This window comes from Aotus nancymaae, unplaced genomic scaffold, assembly GCF_030222135.1.
Source record: "Aotus nancymaae isolate 86718 unplaced genomic scaffold, 86718_ANA_hifiasm-v0.15.2.pri h1tg000007l, whole genome shotgun sequence".
Classification (NCBI taxonomy): domain Eukaryota; kingdom Metazoa; phylum Chordata; class Mammalia; order Primates; family Aotidae; genus Aotus; species Aotus nancymaae.
In genome coordinates, this window is record NW_026988418.1 from 700,216 (window position 1) to 719,256 (window position 19,041).

The 19,041-nt window shown below is 46.3% G+C and overlaps 1 protein-coding gene across 2 annotated transcripts; it reads left to right on the plus strand.

Annotated features, from left to right (window-relative positions):
• Positions 1–830: 830 nt before the first annotated feature.
• On the plus strand, positions 831–18,729 carry CDCA8 (cell division cycle associated 8). 2 transcript variants are annotated; one of them, XM_012439186.2, is made up of 11 exons: positions 831–921; positions 1,019–1,127; positions 1,249–1,377; positions 4,889–4,929; positions 7,906–7,978; positions 9,980–10,068; positions 11,334–11,398; positions 12,458–12,553; positions 14,633–14,759; positions 15,971–16,057; positions 17,334–18,729. In XM_012439186.2, the coding sequence occupies exons 2-11, from the start codon at positions 1,034–1,036 to the stop codon at positions 17,376–17,378; spliced, it is 846 nt and encodes a 281-aa protein (XP_012294609.1). In that variant the 5' UTR covers positions 831–921; positions 1,019–1,033; the 3' UTR covers positions 17,379–18,729. The 2 variants fall into 2 exon arrangements, with proteins under 2 accessions (XP_012294609.1, XP_012294604.1); XM_012439181.2 differs by having other exon boundaries at positions 836–1,127.
• Positions 18,730–19,041: the final 312 nt, after the last annotated feature.

The window sequence follows — 19,041 nt, forward strand, 5'->3', positions numbered from 1 at the left end:
GGGCTCGCCGTCTACACGCCCATCAGGCCCACGGCCTCGACACCCAGGGCTGCCTCCTGCCTTGGGCTCCCTGTTGTCTGGCGACCGCGGCTCCTGCTGCAGTCACCGTATGGCCAGCTGCCAAGCGCCACTACCTGCACCTGAAGTCGCGGCCCCGCACTGCGAACCCAGTCGAGGCGCCAGGATGAGAACTGGGCAGGAAGGGCCAGCCCGCGGGCAAGCGAGGAACTGGAGGGTTCCCCCACTCGCTGTCCAGACTGGCCGCGCGCTAGCACCCCTGCCCCCTTCCAAACGCTGCTGGGTGGGGCTGCTCTGTCCCCGCCTACCCTCCACTTGTCCGAAGTTCCCTCCACTTGTCCGAAGTTCGGCCTGGGGAGCTTGGGGCCCTGAGAAGCGCAGAGGTAGGCAGCCAGCCAGTCAGTAGTCAGTCAATTAGTGGATCACGGCGGCCCTCGGCTACTCAGTGGCAACCAGGCCAGAAAGAAGCAGCCTCCTAAAGTGCTGGGATTCCCGGCATCCAAGCAGGCCCCCAGCGTCCTAGTCGGCCCCCAGCCCTCCAGATTTTACAAGGTTGGGGTGCCGCCGCAAGGCCTGCCGGGAGTAGTAGTTTATATCGTTTGCAGCTGGCCAGGGCGGAGCCGGGTGGGAGGTGGAGAGGGCGGGGAAACAATCTTGAACCACAACTCCCAGGAGCACCCGCGACGGCAGGGGCCGCGCTGTTTTACTCAGGCTGTAGAGGGCGCATTGGACGGGAGACCCCGGGCCGGCAGGAACTTGCTTGTGATTGGATGTTGTGGGACGGCGGCTTCTCATTCGTCAGCCTGTGGCTGTGGAGTTTGAATTGGGTGGCGGTTGGCGGTAGAGCCGCTCTCTCTCACTAGCACAGGAAGGTTTTGCTCAGCCCTTGTCTCGGGACAGCAGGTACGTGCCTGGGGACTTCTTCGGGTGGTATTTGTCCGCCCTTCTCGTGTCTACCCGGTTCCTTGCCTCCCTGTCCCATCTCCGCCGCTCCCCGCAGCCTCCGCCGAGCGCCATGGCTCCTAGGAAGGGCGGCAGTCGGGTGGCCAAAACCAACTCCTTACGGAAGCGGAAGCTCGCCTCTTTTCTGAAAGACTTCGACCGCGAAGGTAAGGGGCCGGGCCGTCGCGGCTTCCTGGGGCGGTCGCGGGATGCTGGCGGGTGGGGACACGAACAGTACCTATTCAGCCGCCCCGTGACCCGTGTCCCGTCGGCTCTACCCTCCCGCAGTGGAAATACGAATCAAGCAGATTGAGTCAGACAGGCAGAACCTCCTCAAGGAGGTGGATAACCTGTACAACATCGAGATCCTGCGACTCCCCAAGGCGCTGCGCGAGATGAACTGGCTCGACTACTTCGGTAAGAGCTGGAACGCTTCCCTGGCGGAGGCCTGGAGCCCCTTGGGGTTAGGTGACACCCTTCAGAAAGGGCTCGCTCAGATGTCACCTTTTAATGAGATCTGACATGACCACTTACGGAAAATGCCTACTGCTCCCCTTCACTCTCTGTCTCACTTCCCTACTTCATTTTTCTCCATGCTTTTCTCTAAAGGTCTAGCTAGCAAATATTTTAGTCCACTGGTGCGGGGGCGGTGAGGGTCTCTGTCGGACTACTCAACTCTTGTGATACAGTTCCAAAACAGCTGTAGTGAATGGGCATGGATGGGCTGCATTGCAATAAAATTTTAATTATGGATACACTGAAATGTGAATTCCACATAATTTTTCCACATCAGGAAATAGTATTTTTATTTATTTATTTATTTTTTAGACAGAGCCTCAGTCTGTCACCCAGGCTGGAGTGCAGTGCAGTGGTGCGGTCTTGGCTCACTGCAACCTCCACCTTCCGGGTTCAAGTACAACCTCCACCTTCTGGGTTCAAGTGATTCTCCTGCCTCAGCCACCGGAGTAGCTAGGATTACGGGCTCCCGCCACCACACTCGGCTGATTTTTGTATTTTCAGTAGAAACGGGGTTTCGCTGTGTTGGCCAGACTGGTCTTGAACTCCCGACCTCAAGCCTGCCTCCGCCTCCCAAAGCGCTGGGATTACAGGCGTCAGCCACTGTGCCCGGCCAGGAAATAGTATTTTTATTTTTATTTTTATTTTTTATTTTTATTTATTTTTTTTTTTGAGACGGAGTTTCGCTCTTGTTACCCAGGTTGGAGTGCAATGGCGCGATCTCGGCTCACCGCAACCTCCGCCTCCTGGGTTCAGGCAATTCTCCTGCCTCAGCCTCCTGAGTAGCTGGGATTACAGGCACGCGCCACCGTGCCCAGCTAATTTTTTGTATTAGTAGAGACGGGGTTTCACCATGGTGACCAGGATGGTCTCGATCTCTTGACCTCGGGATCCACCCGCCTCGGCCTCCCAAAGTGCTGGGATTACAGGCTTGAGCCACCGCGCCCGGCCATGTATTTTTAAAAATATATGTGTATTTTGGCCGGTCGCGGGGTTAGGGGGTGTGGCTTACGCCTGTAATCTCAGCTCTTTGGGAGGCTGAGGTGGGCGGATCACAAGGTCAGCAGTTCAGGACCAGCCTAGCCAATGCGATGAAACCCTGTCTCTACTAAAAAATACAAAAATTAGCTGGGTGTGGTGGCGGGTGGATGTAGTCCCAGCTACTCAGAAGGCTGAGGCAGGAGAATCGCTTGAACCCGGGAGGCAGAGGTTGCAGTGAGCCGAGATCACTCCACAGCACTCCAGCCTGGGTGACAGAGCAAGACTCTGTCTCAAAAAAAATAAAAACAAAAACCATAAAAATATATGTATATTTTATCCAACCCATGTAACAATGAATAATGATGTGGTTAGTTAACCAGAGCTCAGATAGAAGAATAACCTGAAGCAGCTCCTTCTGCAGCTTATGGAAATTGCTACCTTAAAAATGGACACATTAGTTTTCCTGGCCAGAGAAAAATCCCAGCCTGTTTCCCTACTCCCTTATTAAATGTCCAGGGAAATGCAGGAGGCTGGACTTTCTGCTGGATTGCCTTTACTTTTTCTCTTTTCCTTATTATTAATTACCCAGCATGTAGTCTCCTTCTTGGTTAGAAATGCATGTTCTGCTCACATATTTGACATTTAATGATCCTTTTGACTTGCCCTTTTATTTATTAATATTAAGCCATTCATTTGCTCATTTCCACAAACATTGAGCATGTGTCAGTCACAGTGCTAGATGCTAAAGATGCACTGAGGAATAACACAGACAGTGTCTCTGCCTTCAGGAATATGCAGGTTAGCAGAAAAGAGCTATTAGAAAAATCCACATGCAATTATCTAATTAAGTATAGGTACTACAAAAGAGATAGAACAGAGTCGTGGTCAGTGAGCATATTTATATTGTACTTCCTATGCCGGATGGGCATTGTACCAAATGTTTTATATACATTGACTAATTTTTCTTCCTAACTAATAATAATATTTCTGTTTTTCTTTTTTCTTTTCTTTTTTCTTTTTTTTTTTTTAAAGATGGGGTTTCACCATGATGGCCAGGCTGGTCTTGAACTCCTGACCTCAGGTAATCCACTCACCTCAGCATCCCAAAGTGCTAGGATTACAGCCGTGAGCCACCGTGCCCAGCTTTAATATTTCTGTTTTTCAAAACAAGATTAAGGTACAGAGAAATTGGATACTTTGCTTAGGGCCTCATAAGCTAGTTAGTGGCATAGTCTGTTTGAACCCGGGTATTCTGGTTTCATAGCCTAAGATCTTAACTGTTTTACAAGATACTATGAGAGTTTCTAGCAGGAGGATCTCAGCTAACTTTTTGTTCTACATGTAAATCTCACAAAGACGTTTTCATTCAACACATGTTTACTGTACAGCTATTGTCTGCTAGATTTTTGCCAGAAGCAAAGGATATCATCTCTGGAATTCAGTCCAAGGCAGAGATGGACATTTAAACAGCTTTGAGTAGTTGTTGGGTATTATGAGGGTGAGCAACTAACACCACACTTTGCAGCAGCCTGTGAGATCGAAAAATAAGCAGGCTGGGCACAATGGCTCATGCCTATAATCCCAGCACTTTGGGAGGATGAGACAGATGGATTGCTTGAGCCCAGGAATTTGAGACCAGCCTGCACAATATAGTAAGACCCTATCTTTAAACTTTAAAAAAATAAAAATTTTAATGAGTTCCTAGCAAAAGGAAAACAAGAAAAAACAAAAGTTTTAAAAAAAATTTTTAAAGAAAAATAAGCAGGGGGCAGGGCCTGGGGTGAGGGTTCATGCCTGTAATCCTAGTACTTTGGGAGGCCAGGGCAGGAGTATCACTTGAGCCCAGGAGTTCAAAGCCAGCCTGGGTAACACAGCAAGAGACATCTCTAGTTTTTTAAAAAAAAAAAAAAGCCTAGACAACTTGGCAATACCCTGTCTCTACAAAAAATACAAAAATTAGCCAAATGTGGGGGCACATGCCTGTAGTCCCAGCTACTTGGGAGACTGAGGTGGGAGGATCACTTGAGCCCTGGAGACAGAGAGCTCTTAAGATGGCCACTTCACTCCAGCTTGGGTGACAGAGCAAGACTCTGTCTCAAAAATAAATAAATAAAATTTAAAATGTATTTTTAAAAAAGAAAAATAAGCAGAATTTTTGGGGTGATGTTTGAGCTGAGTTTTGAAGGATGATTTAGAAATTAGTCTAGTACGGAGGGGAATTTCAGGCAGAGGAAATACAAAGTACCATAGCAACAAGTCATGAGAATCAGTGGCACATTTGGGATATAACTTGGAGAAAGAATAGATTAGATGGTGAAGGTCCTTGAATGTTAGACTACGGGCTGGACCAGTTTTAGAAAGATAAATGGTACTATTAGGTGAGATGATTTATTGTTAAAATTTAATCGTAACTACAATGTTCTTTTTAAAGCCCTTGGAGGAAACAAGCAGGCCCTGGAAGAGGCAGCAACAGTAAGTGACCTGTCCTGTTTTCCAGCCGCTGCTTAGTTCTTAAGTCTAGTCCAGTCCCCAGATCCAACGAATAGGTGCTTACTGTGGAAGAGGTTGCATAGAGAGACATTATCTGTTTGTGTCAACTGAAAAGTTAGAGTTGGGCCAAACACTGTGTACATGAGACCCAGATAGTTCTGAGCCCTACAGAGGGTGGCAGTTCTATTTTTGACCAATTTCTTGCAGTCGTTTGTCCTGAATTCTACAGTGGAAGTAGAAAGCCTCAAGCCCAAGTTCCTTTAAGCCCCTGGGTCATTACAGTATGCGTTGGCCTGCTAGATGACATGGCTGTTTCATCATGTCATACTGTAGATGCAGTGCTCTTGCTGGGCATGCTCATTACTCCCTGACCCCTCTCACCTCCTTCCTCCCAGCATCAGTACCAGGATTGAAGGGAGTAAGAAGGGGATACAAAATAGAGCATTGAAAGCTGCATTGTCCAATAGTAGCCACAAAGTATATGTAGCTATTTCAGTTAATTAAAATTAATAAAATTAAGGAATTTATTTTCTCAGATATACTAGCCACATTTTACATGTTCAGTAGCTACATGTGACTAGCGGCTACTGCATCAGAGAGCACAGAGCATTGTTACTCTTACGAAAGTTCTATGAGACAGCATTGGAAACTAGTCCATACAAGGGCTTCACAGAGTTCCCTAAGCACTCTAAAGTCATATACAAACAATGTGTGTATATATGCATTTGTGTATCTTTCTGTTAGTTTATTGCAGCCTCCACTGGATTTACAAAGTAAACCCCAAAATCTTTTGTTGAGTTGATCAGAAGCATTTGGAATCTCAGGGTTTGAAGGAGTCTGACCTCCAAGGGTACATAGCAGTAGATCTCCACCAGCTTCATTCAGAAGTTAAAGATAATGAGGAGCCAATTATCAATTTGGAAAAATTTGGAGCATTTGGGGATGAATACTATAGAAGAGAGGTGGGGATTATTCACCCCCCTAAACACACTGAGCTCTAATGTTTTAAAAGCGTTACCTCTGAGATGAATGCTACTTACTAGCTAATGCAGCTGTCTCTTTTTAAATTAGACATACAGAACTGCAAATGAGAACTTCTAATGTAATACGAGAGATCCATTGTTACCACACCAAGTTGAGCGAATTCTAGCCTTGATTAATATGATTTAAAATCCAAGAAAGGAACGATAGAAAATCTATAAAAGCTCTTAGTTGGGAAGTGTGTTGGGGCTCCCACGACCACCTCCAGGTTTGGTGATTCAATAGGAGGATTCATGGGGCTCAGCAGCATACAGTCACACCCATGGCGATGATTTATTACAGTGAAAGGATACAAAGCATAAATCGACAAAGGGGAAAAGTGCATAGGGCATAGTCCAGAGGAAACCAGGCTTCTAGGAGTCCACTCCCTGTGGAGTCACAGAGAACATGCGTAATTCAACACTTATGAAGTGCTGTCTACCAGAAAAGCTGATTAGAGAGTCAATGCCCAGAGTTTTAACTGGGGGCTGCTCGTGAAGGCATCATCTGCCTAGCACATGTCAAAATTCTAGACTTCCAGGAGGGAAGTAGGTGTTCAGCAGGACCCATATTGTTTGCATAAAGTTTAGGTGCAATGAGGCATTCTTGTTAAGGAAAGATGGGAACCTCTCTGAAATCCAAGTTCCCAGATGCCAACCAAGGCCAGCCTTGCAAACAGGCCTTTCTATGTGTATCAGCCTCAGGCCTGCCCTGCTAACTCTCCTGCACACTAGATGACCAGTAGCCTGCCACCACGGATGACTCCATAACATGTTATGGAGTCAGTTGTTTCTAGAGATAGCAGAATGTTGGCAGGAAAGCCACTTTCTGTTCCATCAAGCCTGGCAAACATCAGTAATTTATTACAGCAGTATTTCTTGCTAAGCCTAAGACAGCCTCAGAATCCTTCTTTGAGTACTTCGAGCAGTCCCTACCAGAGATGAAACTTGTGCCATTCCAAACCTGTAATAATTATTCTGATATTTACGTATGTTCTATAAGGAAAGGGCTAAGAATCATGACTGCTCTTTATTAAGAGTGCCCATAGTATGGGCACTACATATTAAAAAAAACCTAGTTTGAATGGTGACTGGAAGCCTTTTTGAAACACCCAGGATCATCATAGAAAACCTTATTGAGACCCTGTAGATTGATTTAAAAAAAATGGTCAGCCTGACACAGCACCAAGTGTTGTAGAGGATGTAGATCATTAGGAACTTGTATTGTTTGCAGACGGGCTGTAGACAAGGGTAACCACTTTGGGAAACAATTTGGCATAATACAAAGGCTGAATATTTATGTAACCTATAATGCCTTTGATCCCCTATCCTAAGGATAGAGCCAAGGGGAAACTTGGACATGTCCATCAGACACATATAAGACAGTTCAAGATAGCACTGTTTATAATAGTATGAAACAATTGAAGCATGGACAAATCCATGGTGGTATATTCACACAGTGGGGTATGATATAACAGTGAAAACAAATTTACTACAACCACAAATAGTGGTGAAAACAGCCAAAACCAAACAAAATGTTTAAGTACATGTGAAAATGCGTGTCTATGTGTGTACACACGTATATACACATATGCATGTAAATGTGAGCACATACACATACACCTTATGATTAAGCAAGTGGAATGGGATGGTAAGTTACCTCTGGAGAATGACAGGATCAGGAGACTCATCACCTTTGCGAGAAGAGACAAGGAAACAAAAGAAGGACTAAATACACAGCCGAAGCAAGTAATTGGCAATGTTTTAGGTCTTGGGTTGTGTGGTGGCTTTATGGGAGTCTGCTACATTATATATTGTATTATCACTTACATTTAACAGTCTTATGTATCAAATAATAGTTAAAAAATTTTTTTATCTCGAAATGTTCCTCGTATTTTGGTGAAATAACTCTGATGCTTTCTGGCTATGTTTGTCATAGGCTGACCTGGATATCACCGAAATAAACAAACTAACAGCAGAAGCTATTCAGACACCCCTGAAATCTGCCAAAAGTGAGTACTTTTCAAAACTCCTTGTCCAATAGAAAGAACTGAGGCTCAGCTTGCGTGGTTGGCTGCTTAGCCAGGGCCTTGTTGGTAGAGTGTCTTCCCTTAATTAATATCTGGTTCTTAATCTTGTAAATCTAAAAACTTGCTTTTGGATGCTGTATTTTGTTATTTTTTTATTTATTTTTTTACCCAAACACCAATTCAAACCAGAAATTTAGTTTATTATATGCAGGACTGCTGCTAACCAAACTCAAGACCCCTGTGTGAACTAAAGTGAAAGTGAAAAAAGGAAAAAAAAAGCTGTGCTAGAAACCAAACATTGTTGCTAGAGAGGTGTTAAAAGACTGATAACGCCAACTGAGACTCTCCCTGATGGAATCAGCAAAGTTGAAAGAGAATTGAAAAAGGAATGACTTGGCCCGGGCGCGGTGGCTCACACCTGTAATCCCAGCACTTTGGGAGGCCGAAGCGGGCAGATCCCCTGAGGTTGGGAGTTCAAGACCAACCTGACCAATATGGAGAAACCCCAACTCTACTAAAAATACAAAATTAGCCAGGCATGGTGGCGAATGCCTATAATCCTAGTTACTCAGGAGGCTGAGACAGGAAAATCACTTGAAGCCAGGAGGCAGAGGTTGCCATGAGCCAAGATCGGGCCATTGCACTCTAGCCTGGGCAACAAGAGCAAAACTCTGTCTCAGTAGAAAAGAAAATAAAAAAAGAAATGACTTGGCCGGGTGCAGTGGCTGATGCCTGTAATCCCACCATTTTGGAAGGCTGAGGCAGGCAGATCACAAGGTCAAGAGATCAAGACCATGCTGACCAACGTGGTGAAACTTGTGTCTACTAAAAATACAAAAATTAGCCAGGCATGGTGGTGTGTGCCTGTAGTCCCAGCTACTCGGGAGGTTGAGGCAGGAAAATCCCTTGAAGCCGGGAGGTGGTGGTTGCAGTGAGCCAAGATTGCGCCACTGCACTCCAGCCTGGTGACAGAACGAGACTCTGTCAAAAAAAAAGGGGCCGGGCGCGGTTGCTCAAGCCTGTAATCCCAGCACTTTGGGAGGCCGAGGCGGGTGGATCACGAGGTCAAGAGATCGAGACCATCCTGGTCAACATGGTGAAACCCCATCTCTACTAATACAAAAAATTAGCTGGGCATGGTGGTGCATGCCTGTAATCCCAGCTACTCAGGAGGCTGAGGCAGGAGAATTGCCTGAACCCAGGAGGCGGAGGTTGCGGTGAGCCGAGATCATGTCATTACACTCCAGCCTGGGTAACAAGAGCGAAACTCCGTCTCAAAAAAAAAAAAAAAAAAAGGAAGAAAGAAAAAGGAATGCCTTTCTCTGCATAAAATTCAAAGTTACTCAATTCAGGCCAGATGCAGTGGCTCACACCTGTAATCCCAAGCCATGAGGATCACTTGAGCCCAGGAGTTCAAGACCAGCCTGGGCAACATAGTGAGATGCTATCTCTGATTTTAAAAAAAAAAAAAGAAAGAAGGGAAGGGGAAAAAAAAGTTATTCAATTCCATGATCTATCTGCATAAAATCATCTTACATACATGTCCCACACTCTGAGAAACACTATCTTACAGGAAAAGTTATATGGGAAACCAGGTTGTGACTAGTGAGCAAGGCATTGGGTCAGGATGAATCGTGACATGGACTTAATGTCACTGTCATTAAACTATGATAGTTTGATGCATCCAGCTCTTATAAGAACATCCTGACCCATGGCCAGGATTTCGGGGCAGGGCAAGCTCAAGTTTGTCTGACTCAGAGTCTTTGCTCTTATTCAGAATGCTGGGCTGTCCCTACAAAGCATCATATGGGGTTTCTTAACACTGATTAGTTTCCTTTGTCTAAACTCTCTTTCTTAAAAAGTCTTCTTTAATTTTAGTTCATTTCTTTTAGGATTGCATATGTTTTATTCCTATAAGAAATGTGAATGCACAAAACTTTATTCTCATTAGAAATACCACACTGTCGAAACTGTTTCTTATAGCACGAAAGGTAATACAAGTAGATGAAATGATAGTAGAAGAGGAAGAAGAAGAAGAAGAAAATAAACATAAGAATCTTCAAACTGCAAGAGTAAGTGGACACTGAGGTTGGGAGCTGGGGCTTATCATGAAACAAGCAAATACAAAAATGCATAAAATACATTGTTGTACACCAGAGCTCACAGTTTAGTAGAGATGATTCTGCTTTACATGGCAGTGACAAAAGTGATAATTGACTGGTGTCCAAAGTGTATAGAACACAGAAGAGGAAGCTAGCAAGTCTCCCCTACCCCATTAGGACATAGGCAGGGCTTTCAAGGTGAGTGACAGCCTGCTAGCTGAAGAAGAAAGGGAAGAGGAACAGTATTCAGGATGAATGGCGGGGGGTGGGAACCGGAGATGGGGAAACCAGTTGGAAGCTTATGAATTCTTGAACTGACATGCTGATACTATAAAAAGAAGGGATGGTTTTGAGATAGGTTTTAGAAAGTAGCATGGTTGGTGGAGAAAAGGAGGAATCAGAGACGACTCCATGGTTTCTAGCTAAGGCAACCGCCGTCCAGTGAGGTGTGGGACTTAGGAGGCAGAGTGGTGCTGGACTGGGGGTAGGGGGAGTACGTATCAATTGCATGGCATGTGAACCATTCGATACTTTTCCAGGACATCTAGGCTAGACTGAAATTTCAGCCTGGAGCTCAGGGAGAAGAGAGAGATTGAGAAATACACTGCCTCCCAGATTTTAGGTGTTTGTCTCAGGGTGGGAGTGGAGATGGTTGTGCAGGAAGGGAGGGAGCCTGAGGGTGAACATAGAGGGAGGGTAGAGAGAGGAGCTCCTAAGGCAGGCTGCCAAGGAAGCTAGAGAAGCAGGCAAGATGGATCCATCACGGAGGACAAGGGAGGAGAGCATATATGGAAGATAAGGAGTGATTCGTGCCAGGGACCTCCCAGGCCCCAGGAAGGGAGCACTGCAGGGTTTGCCTTTGGGCACCTGGGATGCCCTGAGTGACCTTCACAGTAGCCCTTTATGTATAGTAGTGGGGGACAAGCCAGGCTGCAATCAGTTCAAAAGAAATTTACTTTTAATCTTGGTCAAAATCCTCTATTTTGAAAACCCAGCCAGTGGAAATTCAGTTAGTTATGTTCTGAACTTTTTAAGTCATTGAATTCTTATTATATTTATTATTAACTTACTATCTATTTAGTATTAACTATCCAAAGCTTGTTCCCTTTCTCTTTGTTTTTTCTTTTTGTTTTTGTTTTTTTAAACCCTTAAAAAAAAAAACCCTCCTTACCCTCCTTACCTTTCCTCTTCGCTGGGTTTTTTGTAAACTTAGTCTCATTTGATTGTGACTACAGGTCAAAAGGTGTCCTCCATCCAAGAAGAGAACTCAGTCTGTACAAGGAAAAGGCAAAAGGAAAAGGTAGTGGGCTTTCTAAAGTTGTGGCGTTTTGGATTTTATTGAAGAGCTATATGTATCGTAGCTGAAAGAGGGGCAGTGGAAGGCTCTGGTGACTAGTGTTTGAGTGCAGCTTAAAATCACTGAACCCTTGAGTGTCTGAAGTATAGCAAGAACCGCCTGTTATGTTTCAGCTCCTGATAGCCCATGTGTAGAGCTACCCCGTAGCTCGTCATAGAGTGGCTGTCACTTACCTATAATTAGTTTCTTGAAATGTTTTTTCCAGTCCTTCAAAGTGAAGAACCACTATGGGCTTGAGCTGATTATGCCGGACTCTACCATAAGCCATGTGGGGAAGGTGAAACAGCTTAGGAGAGTGGTCACTGGGTTGCATGTCTGTGGAGGAGTGAACTAATTTCTCCTTGAGCAGAGCAGCAGCTGCCTGGCACAAGGACAGAATTCCAGCTGGGGGAGCCTTTGCATAAAGAAGCTGTCTCCTTGATTAAAAAGTCAGATTCTGAGGCTGGGCAAGGTGGCTCACGCCTGTAATCCCAGCCCTTTGAGGGGCCAAGGTGGGTGGATCACTTGAGGTCAGGAGTTCAAGACCAGCCTGGCCAACACATCTACTAAAATTACAAAAATTAACCAGGTGTAGTGGCATGTGCCTTTAATTCCAGCTGCTCGGGAGGCTGAGGCAGGAGAATCACTTGAACCTGGAAGTCAGAAGTTGCTGTGAGCCAAGATTACGCCACTGCACTCCAGCTTGGCTGACAAAGCTGTCTCAAAAAAAAAAAAAGTCAGATTCTGGAGGCAGACTGCTTTGGTTCAAAGTTCTGGCTCCACCCTAATTGGATATGTGATTTTGGGCAAGTTTTTAAAACTCGGTGCACCTGAGTGTCCGCATCTGTGTATGAGGATAGCAGCAGTGCTGGCATCCCTTGTTGTTAGGAGGGTCACATGAGTTGAGGTGTGTGAGGTGCCCAGAGCAGTATCTCACAGTCAGCTCTCTACGTGTCACTCCTCTGCTGCTGCTATTGTGGAACCTGAGAGTTGGCATGCCTGATGGCTGTTTCTTACCTGTAGGTCAAGCCGTGCTAACATTGTTACCCCAGCCATGGGTCGATTGGAGGCGTCCATGGTCAAACCAACTCCAGGCCTGACACCTAGGTTTGACTCGAGGTGAGTATTGAGGGGAACACTTGGATATGATGGGACTCCAACACTGAACACTACCCAGAGAAATAGTGTCTAAGAAAATACTCCTAGGCTGGGCACTGTGGCTCACACCTGTAATCCCAACACTTTTGGAAGGCTGAGGTGGGCAGTTCACTTGCGGTCAGAAGTTTAAGGCCAGCCTGGGCAAGATGGCGAATCCCTGTGTCTACTAAAAATACAAAAAGTAGCCGGGTGTGGTGGCCTACGCCTGTAATCCCAGCTACTCGGGAGGCTGAGGCAGGAGAATTTCTTGAAGCCAGGAGGTAGAGGTTGCAGTGAGCTGAGATCGCACCACCACACTCCAGCCTGGGCAACAGAGTAAGACTCTGTCTTAAAAAAAGAAAAGAAAATAGTCCTGAGTCCTTGGCCCAGGATGCCTCATCAGAGGACAGTGGCCAGCTGGGTTTCCTGGTGTATGCCTCTCCCTTGAGTGTAGGTTCACCCATCTTCAGTGGCAAAATGATTCTTTATCTGATGGGAGGGAGGCGAATATTCTGCCGATGATGACTAGGAGGCCTCTAGGTGACGTTTTTGGCCTTTTCTGATTAAAATCAGAAGGTTTTTATTTTTATTTTTTAAATATTTATTTACTTTGAGGCAAGGTCTCACTCTGATGCCCAGGCTGGAGAGCAGTGTCACAATCACGGCTCACTGCAACCTTGACTTCCCAGGCACAGGTGATTCTCCCACCTTAGCCTCCCATGCATGCCACCATGCCTGGCCAATTTTTTGTTTTTTTGTAGAGATGGGGGTTTGCCAGGTTGCCCAGGCTGATCTCGAGCTCCTGGGCTCAAGCGATCCACCCACCTTGGCCTCCCAATGCGTGCTGAGATTACAGGCATGAGCCATCACACCCCGCCTCAAATCAGTTTTTTAAAGATGAGTAGGTACTCTCCTGTACTCTTGGTAGAAGTAAAAATTGATACTGCTTTTTTGGAGGATGTTCTTGCAGCATAAGTTAATACCTTCCAAAGAACCTAGTTAACTAAATAGGAGATGCTGCATAGCCATTAAAAAAGACTGGATCTGTGTGTGCTGATAGGAAAGAGCTTCATGATCACAGAGCATCTCTGAGCAGGTTGCTGAACACTGTGCTGTATGATCCCATTTGGTTTTATATACATAGAAAGTTTCTGGAAGGGTAGATAAGGAATTCAGAGTGGCTACCCCTGGGGAATAGAGTAAGAAGCGGTTATCTCTGGTGTGGGGAAAGTGTGGAAGATTTATTTTCTTTTAATTGCCACTTATTTATTTATTTATTTATTTATTTATTTTTTAGACAGAGTCTTACCCTGTCACCCAGGCTGGAGTGCAGTGGTGCGATCTCAGCTCACTGCAACCTCCACCTCGCGGGGTCAAGTGATTCCCTGCCTCAGCCTCCTGAGTAGCTGGGAGTACAGGCGTATACCACCATGCCCAGCTAAGTTTTATATTTTTAGTAGAGACGGGATTTCACCATGTTGGCCAGGCTGGTCTTGAACTCCTGACCTCAGGTGATCACCCACCTCAGCCTCCCAAAGTGCTGGGATTACAGGTGTGAGCCACTGCTCCCAGCCAATTCCCACTTTTCTTTACTGCTTGTTTTTTCACATGAATATTTAACAAAAGGCATTTAGGGAAAACTAGGTAGCCGTATTTTAACTGTCTTGAGAAATTAGTATAATGATGTAATCTCTAAATCATCCTCCTTGCCTCTGAAAAATTCCTCCTGATGGAAGCAGCCACTCCTGGAAACAATTAACCAGCTTATTTCTGGCTTTGTGGATGGATGGATGACTGGCACCCATATGGAGCTTTGGACCTAAACTTGTGGATAAGAGTTGACTTTTTGCTAGATGTATGTTCAATAATTACATCCTTCTTTCTCCAGCTGTGTTTAGTCATTACTGCTTAAAAAAAAATTTTTTTTTTAATTTAGAACTTGCCTTAGGAATGTGTGATTTGAAAACTGCAGCTTGAGGCCAGACGGAGGTTAAAAGCGTCTATAGAATCTGGTGTCATCCAGTTGCCAAGCCTTCTTCACAGAGATTTTTCCCATTCTAGGGTCTTCAAGACCCCTGGCCTGCGCACTCCAGCAGCAGGAGAGCGGATTTACAACATCTCAGGGAATGGCAGCCCTCTTGCCGACAGCAAAGAGATCTTCCTCACTGTGCCAGTGGGCGGCGGAGAGGTGAAGTATTTCCAAGGGAAGCCAGGCCACAGTGTGCTGCTTAGTCAAGCATTTCCCTTCCCTGGGCCCTCACCCACACTTCTCCATCAGAATCCTTTCAGTTGTGTGGGTCCTGATCACACTTCTGCAGGACTCAGAACCCAGTTTTCTCTCCCAGGTTAGAGGCCCAGACTGCAAAGATCATTGCCCAGCTCTGGGTTCTGTTTTTCTGATTTGTGTGTCTCTCTGTCTCTCTCTCTCTCTCTCTCTCTCTCTCTCTCTCTCTCTCTCTCTCTCTCTCTCTCTCTCTCCCTCCCCCCCCCCCTTTCTCTCTCTTTCTCTGTGTGTGTGTGTGTGTGTGTGTTTCATTTTTTGAGACAGAGTCTCACTCTGTCACCCACGCTGGAGTGCAGTGGCATGATCTCGGCTCACTGCAATCTCTGCCTCCCGGGTTCAAGCAGTTCTCCTGTCTCAGCCTCCTGAATAGCTGCAACTACAGGCACACGCTACCATGCCCGGCTAATTTTTGTATTTTTAGTAGAGATGGGGTTTCACCATATTGGTCAAGCTGGTCTCAAACTCCTGACCTCAGGTGATCCACGCCCCCTCAGCCTCCCAAAGTGCTGGGATTACAGGCATGAGCCCATCAGCTAACATTTGCCCACCTGATTGTAGCAGGCCTGAGAAGTAGACATGGGGCCTGCCCTTGAGAAGCAGCTCAGTGGTCAAGATGGGGTTGCAATCATGGCACCTGTGACGTGCGCAATAATAGAGATGTTAAAGGGTGGTGCAGAGGAGGGCACCACCAAGCTATGCGCTTAGTCTAGAACTGGGAGCATGAGCTCTGCCTTCAGCTTTCTGTAACTTTAAGGGATTCTGAAGCAGGCTGAGCTCAGTTTCTCGGGACTGCATGGAGTGAGGTGCTGACCTCAGCCCCTGTGAGGGGAGGATAGTTTGTTTCAGACATGCTCTGCAGGGCATTTGGGCATTTCTGAGATAATGTGCGTGCCTTTTGTGCCCAGGTATTCCGGCCTCCACCCCAGTGATAGCACTGATGTTATCATTGTCTCCATAGGGCTAACACCCTTCCTGCCTGTCTTGCCACTTCCCCATCCCAGCCATTCCCAACCACTAAGTGCAGGATATCAGGGGGATCCTTTGGGGCACACTGCCAGATGAGGGTTCCTGCCCTAAGGGACATGCCAGTTTAACCCACTCCCCTCTCTATACAGAGCCTGCGATTATTGGCCAGTGACTTGCAGAGGCACAGTATTGCTCAGCTGGATCCAGAGGCCTTGGGAAACATTAAGAAGCTCTCCGTAAGTCTCATCTTCATCTCCACACATAGCATGCCTCTAGTAGCTTTCTTGCACTACCTTTATTTAGGATTGTCTTTTGGGCCTGGGCTAATACATTCTACTTAAATTTATGTTGTCTTCCTTCTCCCCAGAGATTTTGACTATTATCCTACTTAGATAGCAGCAGTTCTGTTCCTCCGTGGATGTTGAGTTTTGGTTAATCCCAGGGTGCGTGCCGCAGAAGTTCCACTACAAAATCAAAATTCTGCCTCATTCAGGCAGTTAGTGCTGGGGGTATGTTAGGGCACTATTGGCCACCGGAAATTGAAGCCTGGAATAGTTCAAGAATGTGGGTCGGGCTTGTTGTCAGGAAGCTTAACAGCATTAACAGAATCAAAGAGCGAACTGAACAGCCAAGCCTCTGGAGTGGTGGGGCCCATCAGCTGGGGCGTGTGTGCCCATTTCTCCCACACTTCTTCATTCCTCCCTCTCAGCAGATAACCTCCACAGGCTCTAGGTTCTGTTCTCACTTAACATTGCTTTGCATGTGGCTTTGAGTAACCACACCTCCAACTCCAGCTTTATTGCTTCACTGCCCAGGTGTTCCATTTCTTGTCTTGGTTTAAATTCTCAAGAGATCCAGGCACAGCAGCACACACCTGTAATCCCTGCAGCTCAGGAGAAAAATTGTTTGAGCCCATGAGTTCAAGGCTGCAGTGAGCCATAATCGTGCTGCTGCACTCCAGCATGCGTGATAATGAAAGACCTCAACTCTAAAAATAAAATAAATTCTCCAGAGGAAGAATTTAATTGGCTCAGCCAGGGATGAACCTCCTTGGTCCAGTCAGCCATTGTCTTGGGTGGTAGATGGAGCACTTAGTGCAAACATAGCAACCTTACCCTCACTTTTCTGTGGGGTCTGAAGGGTACATCCAAGGAAGGGGACAAGGTGGGGCTGGTTTCCCAAACCTGTCCTTCTGAACATAGGCCCAGTGCTGAGCTCACACACACACCTAGCCACCCACATCTTGTGACTGTCATCCTCTAGCTAAACCTACTGCAATACTATTCTCAAATAATCTCATATGATAACTTTACTGTCTCACTTGAGTTGTTATTTTACTCCCTTGTTCAGATGAGAAAACGAGGTTCAAAAAGGTAAATTCATGTGTGACACAGATAGAGAATGGAGGGGCTGAGGCTCACTCAGACCTGTGCTCAGGCTGACTGTGGGTGGCCAAGGGGCAAGCCTGCCAAGTGGCATCTTCTCCAATGACCTTTCTCCTTTTCTTTTTAGAACCGTCTCGCCCAAATCTGCAGCAGCATACGGACCCACAAATGAGAAGCCAAAGTTGACAAGATGGACTTTTAATGGGCACCTCTGGGACTCTGAAGAGACTTCTTCCCTTCAGGCTTATTGTTTGAGTGTGAAGTTCCAGAGCAAGGAGCCATGTTGCTCTGGGGGAATTCAGGAATTCAGACATGCTCTTCCCACACCAGTTAGGTAGAGCTATGCTGTTCAGCCTCCCATTCCAGCCGACCCCAGCCACTGCTTGCTGACTCCATGCCATGGAAGCTTCCTGTCAGTCTCCCAGCTGAATCCTCCCTGCCCTCTGAGCTGCTGCCTTCTGCCTCCTGTAACTCAGCATCCTCTTCGCCCTGCCCTCCCTGCAGTTAAGAGGGCACAGAAGAACCCTGTGTTCTCGGGAAGACTGCCTTCACCACGCCTACCCAGAGAACCTCTGCGTCTGGCATCTCTGCTCTCTATGCTTGAGACTGGGAGGTTTAGGCTCAGATAAATGAGCTCTGGGCCATGAGAGGGCAGGTCCAGAAAGTGGGCAGAGCTGTACAGATCAGCAGAACAGGACAGTTGGCAGCAGTGACCTCAGCAGGGAACATGCCCGTCTCCCCTCCTGTACTCATCACACCTCCCCCTCCAGCCTTCCTCTTCCTTCTCCTATGAGAGGTGCTAAATGGGACTTTGGGATCTTTCACCTGCTGTGCCCAGTAGTTCTTTTGAAACCCGCTTGTGGAACAGTGTTTTATGTTTATCCCTGTTTACTGGAGACCAAATACTGATTTGGAGACAACTTCCATGTCTTGCTCTTCTACCTCCCTAGTTACTGGGAATTTGGATAAGGGAATTGTAGGGCTTAGATTCTGGGGGGTTTATATGATTGTCCATAGAATAACTGTCTCTAAGCTGTCCCTGGTCCAGTGGCCAGCTTAGAGACAGTTATTCTATGGACAATCACTTCAGAGAGCACTTCTCTGTTATGGAGCTCATGGGGGCAGGGGCGGGTGACTTGCTCGGTGGTCTCATTCCATGTGTGCCTGTGCCTGGGGCGTGGGCTTTGTTAAACGGAGTCAGCAGTGAGGTCCTCATGCTCCAGCCAGCCTCTCTCCCCCTGAGAATCATGCACTGTGTTCTAAGAATTTGAGAACTAGAGTCCTCACCCCCAGGTCTAAGGACACATGGCTTTCTCATGTTGGGCTCTTTGTGGTAGTTACTATTTTGCAACAAGACCATTTTGGTAAAAAAGTCCTGTTCAAGTTGTATTCTTTTAAGTTCTTTTATTCTCCTTTCCCTGAGATTTTTGTATGTATAGTTATTCTGAGTAATGGTATCTCTAAGCTGATTGTTGTAGTCAGAGTTGGTACCTGGTTTCAATAAATTCTGGTTTTGTGTTTTCTTTTGTAATCACTATTCATTCTGCCCGTCCTCTCCAAGCTGTGCTCCATGGACTAGGGAGACAGGAACTGGTATGGGGTCTGCACAGCTGCTTGTCTCAGATGTGAAAACTTTTGCTTCAGGCAGAATCATTCTGGTATCTGAAAGAGGGGCTCACTACAAGATCCAGGGCATCAGAACCTTCATCCCCCAGCAGAGCTCCCCAATACCTTCATTCTATGAGCTAGAAATTTATATCTGGAAGGAGAACACCCAGGGTCTCTAAAATTTCCCAGTACAGTGGACTTTTGCTGGCCAGGAACAAAGCGGGGCA

Coding starts and splice junctions, on each gene's coding strand:
- CDCA8 (XM_012439186.2), top strand. CDS start 1,034: ATGGCTCCTAGGAAGGGCGGCAGTCGGGTGGCCAAAACCAACTCCTTA. Junction 1,378..4,888: donor GAACTGGCTCGACTACTTCG/GTAAGAGCTGGA, acceptor TTCTTTTTAAAG/CCCTTGGAGGAAACAAGCAG. Junction 10,069..11,333: donor AGAATCTTCAAACTGCAAGA/GTAAGTGGACAC, acceptor TTGTGACTACAG/GTCAAAAGGTGTCCTCCATC.